General features: G+C 41.7%; 1 protein-coding gene across 13 annotated transcripts in view; it reads right to left on the bottom strand.

The window, feature by feature from the left end:
• C2CD3 (C2 domain containing 3 centriole elongation regulator) overlaps positions 1–18,390 on the bottom strand; it is a 92,560-nt gene that overhangs the window by 40,460 nt on the left and 33,710 nt on the right. For all 13 annotated transcript variants that reach the window (XM_073334400.2, XM_073334420.2, XM_073334427.2 and 10 more), the window contains 8 exons: positions 17,700–17,883; positions 16,319–16,502; positions 14,840–15,012; positions 10,334–10,457; positions 8,770–9,038; positions 7,382–7,471; positions 5,652–6,272; positions 3,985–4,311 (listed from right to left, as the gene is read on the bottom strand). In XM_073334400.2, the coding sequence (XP_073190501.1) occupies positions 3,985–4,311; positions 5,652–6,272; positions 7,382–7,471; positions 8,770–9,038; positions 10,334–10,457; positions 14,840–15,012; positions 16,319–16,502; positions 17,700–17,883 (1,972 nt within the window). The remainder of the gene's footprint in view (positions 1–3,984; positions 4,312–5,651; positions 6,273–7,381; positions 7,472–8,769; positions 9,039–10,333; positions 10,458–14,839; positions 15,013–16,318; positions 16,503–17,699; positions 17,884–18,390) is intronic.

Here is an 18,390-nt window from a genome sequence, read left to right as displayed (position 1 = left end):
ATCTCCTGTCAGGCTTGAAATAAGGAAATGTGCACCAACTTACAGACAAATGCAAGGTGCCAAAGATGTCCAAGGGTTAGTAAGTTTTTTTATGTAATGTCTCACAAACATTACATAACAGGGATTTAGGCTCAGAACATCCCCGTAAGGTATTAACCCCACGTATAGATAAAGAATTGAGGCAGAGAGAGAAATAAGCTCTGTCTATACTACACTCGCCCCCCAAAATAAACCTTCCCCCCACTTCTACCACCAGTCAGCTCCCATGGCAGCAATACGTGGGACTTCTTGACCTACTAAGGTGCTGGCAGCCTCTGGGGTTTTTGCCATAGTGTCATCTAGACATTCTCTGAGCAGGGATGAATATGGTGGTTAGAGCACTGGTGGCCACTGGCACCTCACCTGCACTTGTTCTCCCCCAGGTCCTATCACTGGCAGCACCAGTGGGAAATTTTAGGGGGAAAAAAAGTAATGCATAAAAGGCTTAAGTCACTGGCTCTCAAACCTTTGTATTGGTGACTCCTTTCACACAGCAAGCCTCTGAGCGTGACCCCCTCATAAATTGAAAACACATTTTTTTATATTTAAGACTATTATAAATGCTGGAGGCGAAGCGAGGCTCGGGGGTGGAGGCTGACAGCTCACGACCCTATATGTAATAACCTCATGACCCCTCGGAGTCACGTCCCACAGCTTGAGAACCCCTGAGCTAAGTGATTTGCTCGAGGAAACAGTCCACCCCACAGCAAAGAACAACTGATCTCCTGTGGCCCAGTCCCTTTTCTTAACCACAAGGCTATAGATAATGGACTCTGACTAGCCTTCCCTACAGTGGTTGTAAAATCGGATTCTAAAAGCTTTAGGAAACACTGTTTTTAGTACAAGTGCAGACAGAGGCTTAATAACAAGCTGAGCTACCACAGACGCCATACATTTTGCAACGCAGAGGAGAAAGCTTTGCAAGGCTTTTGTTACAAGCCGATTATTATGACTTGTATAAAAATAGTTCGGGACTGGAAACACAAACACTTCCCCCCAATTTTTTGTTTTCTAAAAACCTGGGAGAAGTCTTGTGAGAAAAAAGATAAAGTAATCAGTTAATTGGCTTGACCTAGTTTGGCTCCCCTGGCAGACAATGTGCATTCACAGTAACACAAGGTCATATCTAGGAATCTGGACACTTTCAAAAACTGGAAGACATGGAATATAAAGTACCTCAGAAAGCATTGGGTGCTATATATTCTGTGGCCATCTGCACTGAATTATATTGGAAAAATGAGGAGCTATGAGTCTGGCCTGATTTGTGCCCTTTGGGAGGGTCCTTCAACAGAGGATTCCCACCCCCCAATTTTCTCTCTGTTTTGCAATTCTTCTTCTTAGGTCGTGTCAACACTAGCAGCTTTGCAGCCATAATTCACTATGCTGTAGTTCTAACAGTGGTAGCAGCTGTAGTAGAAAGAGAATTTTGGTATTTTTACCACTGTGCTGTCTAATTGCCAGCGGAGCTGTTCCGGTGATGAATTACAGCTACGTGATTGTCTGGTAGGTGAGGCTTTAATCAAGGAGGTGGGGTGGACAGGACTCTCTCTGGAACCAGATACCACTCCTCTATCAGCCAGAGAGGTTGCTATTGATCACTTCCTCCAGTATGCTATTGGAGTGCCTCTGTGGGCTGCACTCCATATAAAAAAAATAAGGGTGGTTTAAGCAGCCTGCTGCATTTTACAAAAATTAGATGCAGCACTTGGGCTCCTGGCAAGTTCAGCAGGAAAAATACATTCAACTTTTCTTCCAGTGGACTGAACTGAAACCCTTACCGCAGGATTTCCAGTGAAGGATCAGAAAGAAGGCTCTGTGAGAAGCATCTCATTAGGATCCACTGACTATCATGGTAACAACAAGGTAAGCAGCTACTGCACTATGCCCCTGATTTTATTAAAGTGAAGAAAGTGATTTAAAATCAGGGGCATAGTGCAGTGGCTGCTTACCTTGTTGTTACCATGATAGTCAGTGGATCCTAATGAGATGCTTCTTACACAGCCCTCTTTCTGATCCTTCATTGGAAATCCTGCGGTAAGGGTTTCAGTTCAGTCCACTGGAAGAAAAGTTGAATGTATTTTTCCTGCTGAACTTGCAAGGAGCTATTATTTTACAAGTGACAGCCAATATTATTGTAACTAAAATGATGTTCGAGAAAAAAAACCTATTTTTTCCAGTTTACTTTGTGTTTGGTAGCACTTTATGTATAGTCAGTTTAACTGGTTCCCCCATTTTTAATTAAAATGGGAAAATGTGATTGTAAAACCACAAAAATTGGCAGGAGGCTCAGAGACAGGGTTACTACCTGCAGCTAGGTTTAGCTAATTTTTTGAAACTGACTAGCTATTAAGTTGACAATGTTTCATTAAAGTTCCAGAAAAAAATGTCATCCTTAATGTACTAGACAGTAACATTCATTCTACCCTTGTTATCTATAGTATCACAATGAACTTTTCCTTATTAAGATAAATATTGTTGCTGAAACAGGCATAAAATAGTTTCTCCAACTCTTTTCCATTTGCGAGCATCTCTCTCGGTATTCACAAACAATTCCATCTTAAAACTCACACAAAAGAAACATTGTTTATTGTGTTCCAAAATCCTTTTAGTAGCAAATAGTATTGCATCAAGTTCCTGAACACACACACAGACTACGACCTTCAGAAGATTATAGAATCATTGTTCATTCAAAAAAACAAGTTGGACTCCGAGCGTACCAGCAGCACTTGTGCTTAAAGCACAGTTGGTCAATCATCATTTTATTCTTGCTTTTGCAATACCTCATGCCAGTAAACTCTGGTGGGCAATCATTTAAATTTATTCATCTACATTGTTACACAGTAGATTGTAACTGGACCATTTCTAGGAAAAACTTCAAAGCTTTAGCTAATCTGGGCCTTCCTGCACAGTCCTTCCTGGCAGTATTGCTTTTATTATTAATATTTATTGTTTGCATTCAGGTATTGCCTAGACCCTAAAGGCTCCAATCAGGATTAAGGGCCCACTGTGCTAAGTGCTAAACACACACATGCAAGGGGCCAAGATGTGGAGGAGTGAAGGTGCACTGGGATGTATGTGGAAATCTCAAGGGATTGATTCACTTCTTTTTCAACAAAAAGACCTTCATTTAGTACTGACTGCAGGTGGCAGGAATAGCAGACAGCTTAAAAAAAAATTAAAAAGCCAGCAAACGTGTCACCTTAGGAGCACACCAAGTGCTAAGTATAATCTCACTAAAATGGAATATTTTAAAATATGTTCAGAATTAACAGATTGGAAGATATATTAAAAAGTAATTATTGGTGCTCATCATCATGGTAACTGGGCATCTAAATATCATTCTCATTTAACAAAGTGGAAAACTGACACAAAATGACTTGCTCAAGGTTACCGTGAGTTCATTCTAATCTTTATAGATTCTTACATCACCCCTTATCACCACAGATTCTGGCAGTTCCCAGATTTCTAGTTTTGTGTCACTAGCTTAGTTCCAGAAATGAATAAGCTGAAAATTGCTAGTCTGAAAGAATGTCTTCTATTAACATTACCTAGAATTAAGGATGGGCAAATAGGCTGCTATTCGGATGAGCCTCTGACTCCAGAATTCAGTAGTCATTTCAACAAGTGTATTTTTTTAACATTACGCTGCTCGTTTACATTTTGCCCATGTCCATTGTGCATGGAGAATAGAAATAGAATGGGCAGGTTCACTTTCTGATGCTCATGAACTAACATGATGATGTAGTGGTATGGGGCTGCAGCTCTGCAGGGGAATATTTAAATCCAAATGAAAATTGTTCTGATTAAAATTCAAAACATAATGAAAACATTCCTGTTAATATTAAGTTTTGTAAAATCTCTTGGGAATTGCTTTTTTTAAAATTGCTGTAAAATAGCTGACAGTATCTTTTAAAAGAACATATATTTTGCAAGAAAATTTCTTACCTTTTAAACTTAAGTGCATTGCTCTTTCCACAAGGATAGTGACAGCAAATGTGTTTTCCAGATCCTTTGCGTTAATCTCCTCAGATGGTTTCACAACAGGGATTTCTGAGCTTGAGGAATTCAGTTTGTGATTGTTGCTTTTCAAGACTTGCTGGCCTGTGTCAGGAACCTTCTCTGTACCTTCATCTTCACTGTTACTGACATCTTCAGCACAGTCAAATCCATGAGCAGAATTAATATGAGCATGAGTAGAAGCAAGTGTAAGGTGAACTCGTACAGCAGCTCCTGACAGGTTTGAAGCATTGCGCCTGAACACTGGATAGATACCTGTAACAGGGTATTTACAAACAAAGAAAAGACAAAATTTAGTATCTTGGAAAGAGCGGTTATATTTCATGAAGACAAAAGTCTGTTTTCAGATCTGTGGGGTGGATCTCAAATCTGGTAATGTCATCTCTACACAAACAGATCCCCCAGGAGTTGTTAGTAACATCAGTCTGTAAAGGAAAAAAGCAATGGGCAACTCTAGAAAAGTTAATTTTTCATTTTCCCATGGACAGCTGAAATTAAGATATACTGAACTTTTCTCTCAACTTCATATGTGAATTGGAAACACTGCCTTTGGCATGATTTTGTGACCCTATCCAGGAAACAAAATTCAGATACAGCCTGTGCAGAGTTTTTATTCTGAGGGTTTTTTACCTGCAGTTTCTAGTTTTAACCACACCAGGTTCAAGCCTGGCCAAATGAGGATCAAATGACTTGTCTGGAACAGGGGTTCTCAACCTCTTTCTTTCTGAGGCCCCCCCCCCCGCAACATGATAAAAAAACTCCCCGGCCCACCTGTGCCACAACAACTGGTTTTCTGCATATGAAAGCCAGGGCTGACATTAGGAGGTAGCAAGCAGGGAAATTGCCTGGGGCCCATGCCACAGGGGTCCCTGCGAATCTAAGTTGCTCAGGCTTTGGCTTCAGCCCCAGGTGGTGGGGCTCAGGGCCCCAGGTTTCAGCCTCATGCAGTGGGGCTTCGGCTTTCTGCCCTGGGCCCTAGCAAGTCTAACGCTGGCCCTGCTTGGAGGACCCCCTGAAACCTGCTCACGGGGGGCCTTGGACCCCTGGTTGAGAACCATTGGTCTAGAAGATCAGACTGCAAGTTGGTGGGTGACCTGGAATTGATATCATAGTGATGTATGAAATATAGAACCAGAACAGAATAGAATAGAAAACTCTAAGGGTTTTTCCAATTTTCTAGTCCTTTACTTTAACTACTAGCAGACAATACAGGTTTCTTGAGTGAACTCTAACCAGTGGCTCCTTTGCTGTGCTATTGTGCCTGATCATCATTAATACTAGTTCAGTGATTCAGATTCTAATGAGGAATCCTTCCTCAAGTCACTAACACTAATTCTTCACCCATTTATTGACCATCATTACCAAATTCTTCACCAGTATAACTCACTAAGCTTTGAACTTTGACGTAAGTGTTTTAACCTTGCTCATCTTTTCAAGAAAACAACATGAGCCAACAACACAGAAAGGACAAAACAAGGCTGCAACTGGTTTGCTTCAGACAACTACATATGGATGAGGTTAAACCAGCTAAAAAGTACATAAGGAAATGGAATAAAAGGAGGAATGAAGTGTAAGAATTTTCTTTATAGACTGACCACTGACTGTGAGTGTTCTCCTTGACCTCTGTCCAAGTGCTGCAAGGTCCACAAAAGCAGAGCCAATAAGGCGATCTGTATCAAGTGGTCTTTCAACGTTGTTTTCTTTCCCATAAGCCCGCCACACTTGGATTTCTAGCTTCTCCTCTCTGAAGTACCACAACAGTGCTTGGCTCCTTGTAAGTTCCATCTCTTTTGTTTTCTTAAACATCACTGTAACTTGTTTTTCATCTTCAGTTAATTTTGGCCTCTGAAGTAAAGTCAAAATAGCTTCCTGATCGTACAATTTATATCGGAGATAGCAGTAAGTGCTTTTATTTATGTGCGTCTGGCCTGCAAGTAGCATGCAATGCACCGGTAACCACACTCTGGGGGTAGAAATGGTTACAGTGGCGGGATTTTTGCTCAGATGCCATTCGTCATCATCATCCATACTATCTTCATGGCTTTCCTCATGATTCCAGCCTAAAAGCTTAGCAGCCTCCACAACTCGTTCTCTGTCACCATGATGAGCAAAAGTAATAGAAAGCTCCAGCCCTCCTACTATGTTTTCCATGATGTTTGTGCAATGAGAAAGCACCAAATCCTCAGGTAGGGTTACTGAGTACCATCCTGTAATACCTTCAACAGAACAACAGAGAGTAATCAGACTCAATCATTTCATTTTTGAGAAATGCAAATAGAAAAAGAGATTTTTTCCCTTCCGGATCACTGTTCCAGAACCAATACTTGGAAAAGTTTATTCCTCTTGAAAGCATTTGGTTCATATAAGTATTTGCCACCTGTCAAGGTTAAAAATGATCCGGCCTTAAAAATAATAATAAATAATAATAACAATAAAATAAAAAAAAAATCACATGATCCGGATTACCATTTTACTTTATTTTCCACTTAATTAATGATATGGTTTTACAAGTGAATATCTCATGAAGATCTAGTCAATAAAGCTGGGATTCTTAACTTCCAGATGGAATATACAAACCAATTGTTTTTTAAACTCTTAAGGTTTGAGAAAGTGGTTGCTAAAATCATATTCAGACTGCAGTGTAAATAAACAAGATTATAATCATAATCTCTTGATTTCAAGGCCTGATAGTTTCCAACCTGTCAGTGCCAGAAGTGGTCATTTTACACTATGGAAATCTGGGAATCCAACCTGTTGTTTTCTCATTGTATGAGCATTTGTTTATAGCTGTTGCATATCACATATCCCTGACTGAATATTGCAAGTTCTAGATTTTAGGCCAGTGTAGTTTTCAGTCCCTAGAATTGTTAATACATAGCACTTGCACCAAAAAATTCAGACAATTAATATTCACTGGGTCAGTTCACTGTAGGTGTGTATTTTTCCATTTTCTTCTTATGTCCTGCGCATACTTCTAGATAATAAGGGCTAATAGTGCACATCTGATGAGAAAGAAGCCAAAGAGCTGTGCAACACATATTCATAGTCTAATATAATAGCTATTCCCAACTTCAAGAATGAATCTCATTTTCACATGGGCTACCTCCTAGCAGATCATAGCATATCCCAGCAGATGATTTTCAATGAACTTCAGTTAAATGTGATTTTAATAAGGAATCTAATAAAAAAACCCTAATGCTTATGAGAGAACTTTGGCTTCAGAAAATAGGAAGCAAAACATGTAACCCACATAAGCAATACAGTATGTTACTACGGAAGTACTGTTTATATTGATAATGTCAGTAATATGGCATTTCCACTTTACCTGATCTTTTGATCAACAGGTCTTTGGTTGGCACCCTGACTGTTCCAAGCAGGTAGTCTCCTGATGTTTGAGTTTTCATTGAACCAGTGGCTATAGAATCAAAATCAAAGATATCCAGACACATCAAGCTGGGGTTGATTTAAAACATGCACAAGTAATTCATAAAACATTAATCTCCTAGTGAGAGCTATATCATTTTGTTAGAAGAGATCTAAGGTCATAACATTGGCATATACTTCCCTCCATAAAAAAAAGAAATGTGAAAGTCCACCGAGGAGGCACAACACATATTTGGTCAAACTCAGAGCGAAAAACGGTGGAGTAAATAACCACAGTTGTTGGAAATCCACAAGTAGTGCACTCTACTTATAGGATGTGTGCTCCAGCACTCTCGCGTTTTGGGAGCATTCTAAGGAGTACTTCCACTACCAACGTGCTCTAAAATAAGCATCAAAGAGCTATTGTACTGTCCACAGAGTAACTGAGTAGCTTACTCGTGCCAACAGTTGAGTTTTTTTGCCTATCACTGAAGACTGATATCTTTAATTAAATTGTATTATTAGAATATTCTACAACATAATGCTATAAAAAGCTTGAAGAGGTCTCCGCTGTCTATGGAGACAACAGGAAAAGTTGCCATCATAAAATTGCATGCTATTTTTGAGATACTAGTGCCTTAATGCAGCTGGAGGAAAACAATCAATTAATCCGTTTAAATAAGATGTAAACAATGACACTTAATACCACTTTCAAAACATATCTTCCACTTTTAGAAATAATCTGTAACCTTCTTTACAAAAAGTTACCATTTCAGGCTGTGATCTCATCACATTTCAATCTAAGCAAGGTCAGGCAATGTCATTAGTTCAGTGGAAGACCTCCAGGGGAAACCCAGGGGGCTGCAGGAAATAAAACTGATGTTTCAGGAGGAATGCGGTGTTGTTGTAGCTGTGTTGATCCCAGGATATTAGAGAGACAAGGTGTGGGGGGGTAATATCATTGCGGGACTTTAAGCAAGTCACTTAATTTCCTTCTCTTGTTTCCTCATCTGTAAAATGCGGGTAACAAGGCTAACGTGCCTTTGTAATGGGTCCTGAAATCCTCATATGAAAGGTGCTATGTAAGTGCAGGCAGCATCACTACTCTATTACCTTCTTTTGGATGAGATGTAAAATTGACATCCCGACCACTTGTGGTCACTGAAAATCCCCTTGAAAACCAGCTGTAGCCCCAAGGGCTTGGCCAAAGTATAAGTGGAATAAATACATTTACCTAAACTTCAGTTACACAGTGAATATTCACTGTGTGTCCTATATCTGAGAAGTTAATGTCAATAACACCATTACCAATAGCCACCTAGGATTCCTACTCATTTGTGTTTTGCTTACCTGACTTGATGCTCTGGTGGTAGATGCAGAAGACTATCTGTGCAGATTGCAAGAGCTCCCCCAGACAACATGCTTCTCCGCTGCTTCTCTGGACGACGAGGTTACAAGGGAACTCAGTGTGGTGATCAAACTCCGGGCAGAAAGTCCGAGCCACAGCTCGGGTGGTACGCTTCTCCCCCTCAGGTAGGAAGGAGAGGTGCAGAGACACATAGGCATTAACTCCCACTTCTGCACTGGATTCAAGTGAAGGGTTCTTTTCGGCCACAGCTCTTCAAGTAATAAGGAAAAAAAAGAGAGGGAGACGCACCAGGTAATCTAGTTAGAAGTACATATGTATGCCACCAAAATGAATGGGTTTTTAACCCCTAGCTGAACAACGATAAGAACAAAACAGTGGATTCAATATGTGCTCTCAGGTCTTGTTTACACAGAGACTTTTTGGGAATCTCCCAGCCTTGATCTAGCACTGTAGCAACTCCATCAGTGCTAGTAAAGGCAGGAATTCTAGGGTAGACTGGCTGCTGATAATTTTCAGCTCTTTTTTATCTCGACCTACTATGATCAGTAATGAAATGGCGGCCAAAACTGCTGTGGCCTGTCTATACTAGTGCCCCTACCATTGCTCACACCAGTGACTACAGCAGGAATGTGGGTACTCAGTGCCTAAAATCAGGTCCACGAGCGCTACCAGAACATCCCCTTTTGTAAAGGGGGCAGCAGGAACACTCCTCAGAGCAGCTGCTCCAGAAGGAAGCAAAGAGCAAGACCAAAACTCTTTTTAGACTTTGATTAGCTGATCCAAAGCTCACTGAAGTCAAAGGGAGTCTGTCCAATGGCTTTGAATCAGGGCCTGATTGAGGAGCCCATCAGTGCTGCTCAGAGAACAGGCCAAAGGACATTGCTCAGGAATGCTGGGAACCACTCTTGTCCTTAAAGAGCTGACTACTCTGTTTTAACCCTTCCTTATATAATTCACTAAGACTGCTGAGACTAACCTTCAAGCAATTTAGTTCTCTTAAAGTAGCATTCCTTTAAAAAAGAATGTTCAGTTTACTAATTAATTTAGTTTATGTGCCGTCGTGCAAAATCCCAATCAACGAGAAGAGGATCCAAAGCACAAAGGTTGGCACAACCTCTTTTCCCTTTAATACAAAGTCTTTTATACTGGAAAAACCGTGGCTGAATTTAGCTCTGCTCAGTAAAATGAGGGGCCAAAAGGAATGGCTAGAGCCACATCTGTTATAGGTAGGTATTGTACAAGCTTCCTCCCTAGCCCAGCTTTGCTAATGCACCAAAGTCTTGAACTACACCACTGCCTGTTATTTCAGTTCCAGGCCTCTCTTAAGCAAACTGTACTAAACTCTCCAGTGGTTTGGTGGACAAAAATAGCCACTGATGTTCTTTTCATAGTTATCTTCACTTCTGAACTGAACAAGATTTGAATCTAGATCTCCACAGATGAAAGGTTCACAAATGACAATTTGTTCCACCACCATGGCACGCTATCCCCCTCACCCCCAAAAGTTATGTTAAGAGAAAATCTTGTCTTAGAATTAGATATTACCTGGCTGCTGCTTGCAAACCAGCTGCTCTGTGTATTTGTACAGAAATAGAAATGGCTCGAGCAGCTATTACTCCCCCTGCTGTTTTTAGTGAATGTCTGTACCTCACACTCACATCAAGCAAGCCTGGATTTAAAAAAAAAAAAAGAAAAGAAAAGAAAGAAAAACATCCATCTATTTTTTTTTTTAAATTACAGCCAAGGTTAACCAAGATTTATTCTATTAACGTAAATAATTTCATACCAAAAAAATCTATGAAAAGGCAGCATTATTGTTGCATAGTTAAGAATGAAAATAAGTCAGGATTGAATGTCTAGATGCACTTTAGTTCAACCACCAGTTATTGCCTTGATACAGAAGTTACCGCATGAAATTCTACGGCCTGTGTTATGCAGGAGGTCCATCTAGATAATCCTAATGGCTCCTTCTGACCTTCCAATGTATGAATCTATAAAATGAAAGTTAAGGTTGCAGCTGCACAACCTTAACTCTGCCCTTTTGTGTGAATTCGTTATGATTCAGTCCTCACTTAGAATCACAGAATATCAGGGTTGGAAGGGACCTCAGGAGATCATCTAGTCCAAGCCCTGCTCAAAGCAGTACCAATCCCCAATTTTTGCCCCAGATCCCTAAATGGTCCCCTCAAGGGTTGAACTCGTAACCCTGGGTTTAGCAAGGCAATGCTCAAACCACTGAGCTATCCCTCCCCCACTACTTATATAATACCAAGATGTTGTGATTATATCAGACAGTTGCTTACAAACAGGGGGATGGGAGTAAAATGAAATATAAAATCCTCTGAAGATTTTAACATCTACAATACTCTCAAAGTTATCAGATTCCCTTTTGCCAATGCAAGTATATGTTCTGCAAGAAGCTCACTCCGCCATACCAGCAAACGTCTGTTTTTTTTCTCCTTGGTCACTCCCTCCAAGAATCCCTCTCCTTTATTCTTGTGGTTTACTCCTCTCAGACTCCATGTCACAACTGTGACATTGCACTCCATATTCTTTATGGAAATATTCTTATGATGTGGACATGACATAACTGAGATGTACTTTATGCAAGATGGGTCTTGTAAGACATCATTGGAAAGGTTACAATTTACTGAATGTGATTATCCAATTTGTATGCATGTATCATTTCTGTATCTAAAGCTAGGAATCATAGGCGTGTGTACGAGGTGTGCCCCGGCACACCCTAATGCAGGGGTTGGCAAGCTCTTCCTGCCTGGCCTGTCTGAGCTCCTGGCCAGGTAGGCTCCCACCCCCGGCCCCGCCTTCCCCCATCCCCCGCCGCCTCAGTGTGCCACGTCCAGGAGTGGCCCTGGACAGCGCTGCAGCGGCACGGCTCCGGCGGGACCTGAGCTCCTGCTGCCTGGAGCCATGTGGTAAGGGGGTGGGGCTGTGAGCTCTGGTGGGCCAAACGGCAGGAGCTCAGGTCCTGACGGAGCCGTGCAGCTGCAGCGCTGTCCAGGGCTGCTCCTAGACACAGCGTGCCGAGACTCCAGAAGAGGGGGAGGCAGGGGTAAGCAGCATGGTAACGGGGGCTTGGATAAGGGGCAGGGAGCCCCGGAGATAGTCAGGGGACAGGGAGCAGGGGTGGATGGGGCAGAGGTTCGGGGGGGGGGCGGTCAGGGGATGGGGAATGGGGGGTTGGATCGTGGGAGTTCCAGGGGTCTGTCAGGAGGCACGGGGATGGACAGGGCTTGGGGCAGTCATGGGACAGGGAGCGGGGGGGGGGTTGGTAGGGGGTGGCATCCTGGGGTGGTGGTTGGGGGGATCTGGGGGGGGTGTGCGGTCAGGGGACAAGGAGCTGGATGGGTCGGGGATTCTGAGGGGGGCAGTCGGGGGGCAGGAAGTGGGTGGGGGTCAGATGGGGGCAGGGCCAAACTGTTTGGGGAAGCACAGCCTTCCCTACCTGGCCCTTCATACAATTTTGGAACCTCGATGTGGCCCTCAGGCCAAAAAGTTTGCCCATGCCTGCCCTAATGTCTCAAAAAAAAAAAAAAAAAAAAAAGGTGGCTTTCGTTTTAATTTAATCACATGATACACTCTACATAGAAAGCCTGCGCTCGCTCGCCGCATGCATCCCCACTACTGCGGCACTGCATTACCATTGGTCCTCCCCTCCCCTCCCCTCCGACTACTATTCTGGAAAATTCTTTGACCTATATAAGCGACCGCATCAGGTGTGCCCAGCGTAGCGTCTACAGGGTTTGTAATCTTTGTCGCGTGTACTCTACTGAAATAGCATGACAAGCCCGTGGCTTTACGTTTTAATTCAATCGTATGATACCCCCTTTTAAAATATGGATCAGTTCGTTGTTAAGATAAGAAAAGGAGCAGACAAGCTGTTCATGTGAAAGAGCCTTTTCGAAACTAGCATATGTAAAAAACAATGTCCCAACAGCGCCTCGACTCACTCATGATTTTGTACATTGAACGAGAACTGGCTTCGTCAGTTAATTACAAGATGTGATTGAGGAATTTAAGTCCATAACACCTGGTGAGCGACATCTCATTCTCTAGGACAGGAAGATGAAGAAAACTTAATCTGTTTTGGTCAATTTGGGTTAGCTTATTATCTGGTTAAAGATAAAGATCATGAAAATTGACTGTATCTTTGTATATGCCTGGTTATCACTACAGCAAAAATTTGGTATTTTGTGTCTCATTTTTTAAGTAAAGTTTAGTTGTTAATTTAAAAAAAAATTAAGTTTAGTTAAGTTTTAGTTTCTTTAGTTTGTTTGATGAAAAAAAATAATGTCCTTTATGATTGAGTATTCAATAAATGTTCGCCTTTAAAAAAAAAAATTCCCTGGGTGCACACCCTAAATGAAATGTGCTGCGCACGCCTATGCTAGGAATACGGACTGTGTAACAATCACAACTGGGTGTGTATTGGGAAGACACCCACCAGATGACAGGCCATCAAATTTGATGAGCCATCAGGAAGGGACAACAAAACCATGAAGATCTCTCTCCCTCCTGGGAAGCGTCCGGGGATGTAACTGTGACACTGGTAGGTCAGGTGGTCTTGTCACCAGATACTAAACATTATCTGGGACTTCTTGTAACTTCCCACTGGGCGAGAGGGAGAGACAGAGAGAGGAAAAAAAAAAAGTTTGGGAAACAATGGATTCCCGCCTTATGTAAATCCTATTTAAGGGTGGGGAAGAAGGCAAACAGGACTCCTCCTCTCCAGGGCCTGTCTGCCCAAGAAGAAAGACTGCTAAAGGCGAGGGGTCCATACTGAGACAGGGATCCAGTCTGAAGAGAAATATAACTGGAACTCTGAACCACAGAAACTTTGCAACTTGTCTAAAATAACATTTAGGATAAGAGATTACATTTTGTAACCTGTTTCTTAAGTATATTGAGCTTAGCTTGAGTATTCTGTTTTATTTGCTCAGTAATCTGCTTTGTTCTGTCTAGTATCAGACAGGTAGCTGTGTTAGTCTGTATCCACAAAAACAATGAGGAGTTTGGTGGCACCTTAAAGACTAACAGATTTATTTGGGCATAAGCTTTCATGGGTAAAAAGCCCATTTTTACCCACGAAATCTTTTGCCCAAATAAATCTGTTAGCCTTTAAGGTGCCACCGGACTCCACGTTGTTTTTGTTCTGTCTGTTATCTCTTATATTCACTTAAAATTCACCTTTAGTAGTTAATAAGCTTATTTCTTGTTTGTAATATAACCCTGTGTGTATAATTCATAATTGAAGGGGGGGGATAAGAGGCTGTGCATACCTTCCTCCACACTGAGGGAGGAAGCGGATTTCACAATAAATCTTTGGGTCTGCACCCCAAGGGAGATGGACAGCTGAGTGTGGGGGCAAGACCCTTAAGCTGAGCCTTCACAGAACTTATCTCAGTGTTTCATTCTGCAGTTTGGTGTGGCCCTGTCTGTGTGCTGGAGGAGGCTTAATAGAATTGCTTGGCTCAGCAAGACAGGTAAAAAGGGTACCCAGGCTGGCATAATAGACAGGCTCAGTGGTATCTCAGAACATCAAGTGGAATCCTGAGTGGGGGCAACCCATCACAACAACCACTTTTGTTCTGACTGAAGATTCCTAAAAGGATTTCCCTAAAAGTCTCTTCAGTGCTACTTTTGCATCATCTAGAAGAACCTCTGCAGGGTAGACAGGCTCCTTCCTGCTCCGCAGGCTAAGCATGTTGCTTCAATTCTCTCCTCCCTTCTGGTCTGAGAAGTGGGAGACCAAACTGGAGACTCTCATGTGGCAGTGAGACGTGGTAGGCCCGAGGCTGGCTCATTCAAACAGTTTTCTAGTAAGTAAATACAATATAAGCCCAACCCTACACCCACTGAAGTCAGTGGAAGTTTTATCATTGATTTCCAACAGTGAGTTTTGACATCTTGGACTGGTAGGACCAACATGCTGGATTATTATTAGGCTTCAATCAAGGTGAGTTTCTCTTGTTCTCCTTGGCAGTGGATACACACACTTCACTTTTTAAAAGAAAAAAGACTGTCTTCACTTACCTGAGGATCGTGGACGAAGTTCTTCTGAGCATTCGGTTCTTGGGACTAAAGGAAGAGTAAAGGTCTGTATCCCTACTTCTTCACGGTGTTGCATTGTTACCATGGCACACAGGCGAGACAACGGCAAGATCCCTTTTGCAACCATCTGATCTCTAACATTAGGATAATAGTACCTGCAGAAGACACACAGATGCATCAACCATGACGTTTTGGACAAGCTGTAGTGATTACTGGCTCTCAAGATTGAATACTGGTCAGCTTTAATTCACACATCTTGAGATACTTTCCTACATTTATAGAAACCCACACAATGGCAATTTTCCAAAAAGGTGAATAGTCTGAATACTTCAGAGATGATCGTTCTACAGCTGTATTGATGTGACAGGTACAGAAGGTCACCTATCAATATTGCAACTAGAAACTGGCATCTAAAAGAAAACAAGGGAAGGGACTAGCACAAAATAGACCAAACAATAAAATGTAAATGTATGTAAATTACTAAGAGAGCCTGATGCAGGACAATGAAAAAGGATTTAAAAATCAGTAACAATACCATGAAGTTTATTCTCGGAGCACCGGTTTACTAACAATAAAGAAGATTTGAAAATAATGACTAGACAGTTCTTAACTGTGCTCTACAGCTATGAATTACAGTTTTAAAGCCAATGCATTCCATTTAGTGAATAATGATTAAATCAGGAGAAAGGTAACCACATACACACACTTAACTGTGCTTTCAGTGTGAGTAGGGCCTACCAAATTCATGGTCCACTTCGGTCAATTTCACAGTCATAGGATTTTAAAAATTATAAATTTCATGGATTTCAGCTATTTAAATCTGAAATTTCATGGTGGTGTAATTGTAGGGGTCCTTACCAAAAAAGGAGGTGTGGGGGGGATGGGGGAGGAGGGGTGCAAGGTTATTTTGGGGGGGGTTGCGGTACTTGGCTCTAACACACACTCAGTTGGCTCACAAGAGACCTGAGTTTGCTGCAGCAAAGCTTATGTATTAGCCAAGCATTTTCTTCAGACTGTGATGAGCAGTAGAGGGTCATACAGCTTGTGAGATATACAGAAGACAAAACTCACCATATGCAAACATTCACACCATATTCTCCTAAAAACCAGTGGCTCACAGTGGAAAGAAACAATAAAATAGCAGCATAAAACACCACATACTGCCACTTTATTAAGAAATGGAACCTATGGACACATGGATTATTTAAACCCAACGAACAGATCATTAAACTAGTTATAAAGCGAAAGTAAAATTTCCCAGTGATGTCAAAGAGAGTCAGGTGATCTGTGTCTCTGGAAAAAAATCAGATAAAAAAATCTCTCTGTAAACAGGTTTCAGAGGAACAAAATGCATACGCCATAGAGACATCACTAACTTACTGCTTGACAAGAGAATTTCACTGTTTGTCACTCCTCTAGTTTGTTTTCTGAGCTGTGAGGAAATGGATCTTTATTCTGTACCTGCACCAGATTTCAAACTGGATTCCTCCTCCTCCTGCTAATCCTTGTGGAGAGAATGCACTGAGCAGGAGCCTCTGTACTGGGACATCAGCAGGTAACAACAGGGAATGATGATGCTCATCATTAAAAATGGGATCAGGGATGCACAAAGTAGTCGCTGAGCGGAAAGGCTTTAACCTAATTCCTACAAAGTCAAACAAAGCCAGTTAAATATTTGATCCCAACTTTATATATCCAAGGAACGAGATGGCAAGCACTCAGATTGTAATCTGAAAACAACCTCATGTGACTTTGCTTAAAAGCTCATTGTCCAAACTCTCTCCCCATGGAACTCTCAAAAGAAACACCTGAATGCTACAGAATGTAGTGCTGGTGATTCAAAAGTAGCACTGAACTAATTCCACAGCAATTGTTCTTCAGTGTGCTGCAGGAAGTGCTGTGTTTTGGATGAGATAGAAATCAGAGGTACAAAGCACTAATAACCCTAAACCTCTGACTGCCAGAAGCATTAGCCCATGGCTCTTTTAGCAAGAAAAAGAGAGATTAACCCAGGTATCCTGTCCCAATTTCCCCTTAAGGAATTATCTATACTTAAAATTCCCCTGCAGTTTCAACTGCATATATCATTCAGTCCTAAGACTTTGTATAGTGTTCCAGTTAAAGCAAGTGCCAGATTTCACTTCTGCAGCAGCTGAAATAAGCCCTATATAGTCTAAAGAAAAGGAGTACTTGTGGCACCTTCGAGACTAACCAATTTATTTGAGCATAAGCTTTCGTGAGCTACAGCTCACTTCATCGGATGCATATGCATCCGATGCATATGAGTATGCATCCGATGAAGTGAGCTGTAGCTCACGAAAGCTTATGCTCAAATAAATTGGTTAGTCTCTAAGGTGCCACAAGTACTCCTTTTCTTTTTGCGAATACAAACTAACACGGCTGTTACTCTGAAACCTATATAGTCTGTAAGTAAGTCAGCTTATGAACTGTTTCCTACAAAGTCTTATGCACGTGAAGTCTGGATTACTCACAGTGTGTAAAGTTAAGCATATGCTTATATCTTTGCAGGATTGAGGTCAAAATTTGTAAAGTGCTTTCGGATCTTTAGGTGAAAGGTGCTAAAATCAACGGACGTAGGACCCGATACCTTTTATTGAAAATCAATGGGAGTCTTACCATCTACCTCAAAGGGTGCAGCTTTTAGTTTGTTGAACTGACCCAAAGCTAGCTGTACATTGGCTTTCTGCTGTGTAAAGAAAGCACTAGTCATATCAGGGAAGCACAGAGATACAAACACTGTACCTAGGAAGCTAGAACAGAAATAAACAACACTTAGCTAAAGCAATGCTTTAAACAATGTCCTATCCCAAAGCAAACTTACCGTTTTCATATAATTCAGTCCCTTGTAACACACTGGAGTCAGGCTCCTGAACTGGAAAATAGTACTGCACATAACAGTCAGCCTCTCCCCAGACTGTGGACTGTAGGGGAGTGAGCCCTTTAACATTCTCCACATGAATCTCAAATACATGCTCCATCAGTCCTTCCACTTCTCTCTCCAACTGCTAAATAAGATAAAGGGAATTTTTGTGAACAAGAGCAGCACCTCTGGCGATAGAGTACAAGAGCTACATTCCTAAAGGAATGAAGATGAGGTTCATCACCCTGACACTGAAATTGCATTAAGTCATTTCCTCTATAATTTATATAAACATTTAAAACATGGTAGCAACTTTTGTTTAGAAAATGAGAAACACCCCTTCCTCCCAATTCTAACTGTTCATACAAGTCTTTCCCAAACTTGGGGCGAGTCCCCTGGGAGAATACCAGACTTGTGTTAGGTGCACATGGTGCAGAGGGTCAGGGCTTAGACATTATAATGATGGACAATATAGACAATTCTAATCTAGATGGAAGCAGTGGTGATGTAGGAGAGGGTCAGCACTGGTATGGGGGGAAGCTATATGACCCTGGATCTGCTCTGATTTCATGCTGTTGTGGGCAGCTTCTTTAAGTTCTCCTTCCCTCCCTGCTCCTGAGGCACATGGTCCATAAGACAGCTGGACAAAGCA

This window comes from Lepidochelys kempii, chromosome 1, assembly GCF_965140285.1.
Source record: "Lepidochelys kempii isolate rLepKem1 chromosome 1, rLepKem1.hap1, whole genome shotgun sequence".
In the NCBI taxonomy this organism is placed as follows: Eukaryota; Metazoa; Chordata; order Testudines; family Cheloniidae; genus Lepidochelys; species Lepidochelys kempii.
Note: the sequence above shows the minus strand (reverse complement) of the source record. Positions and strands in the feature narration are given on the sequence as shown.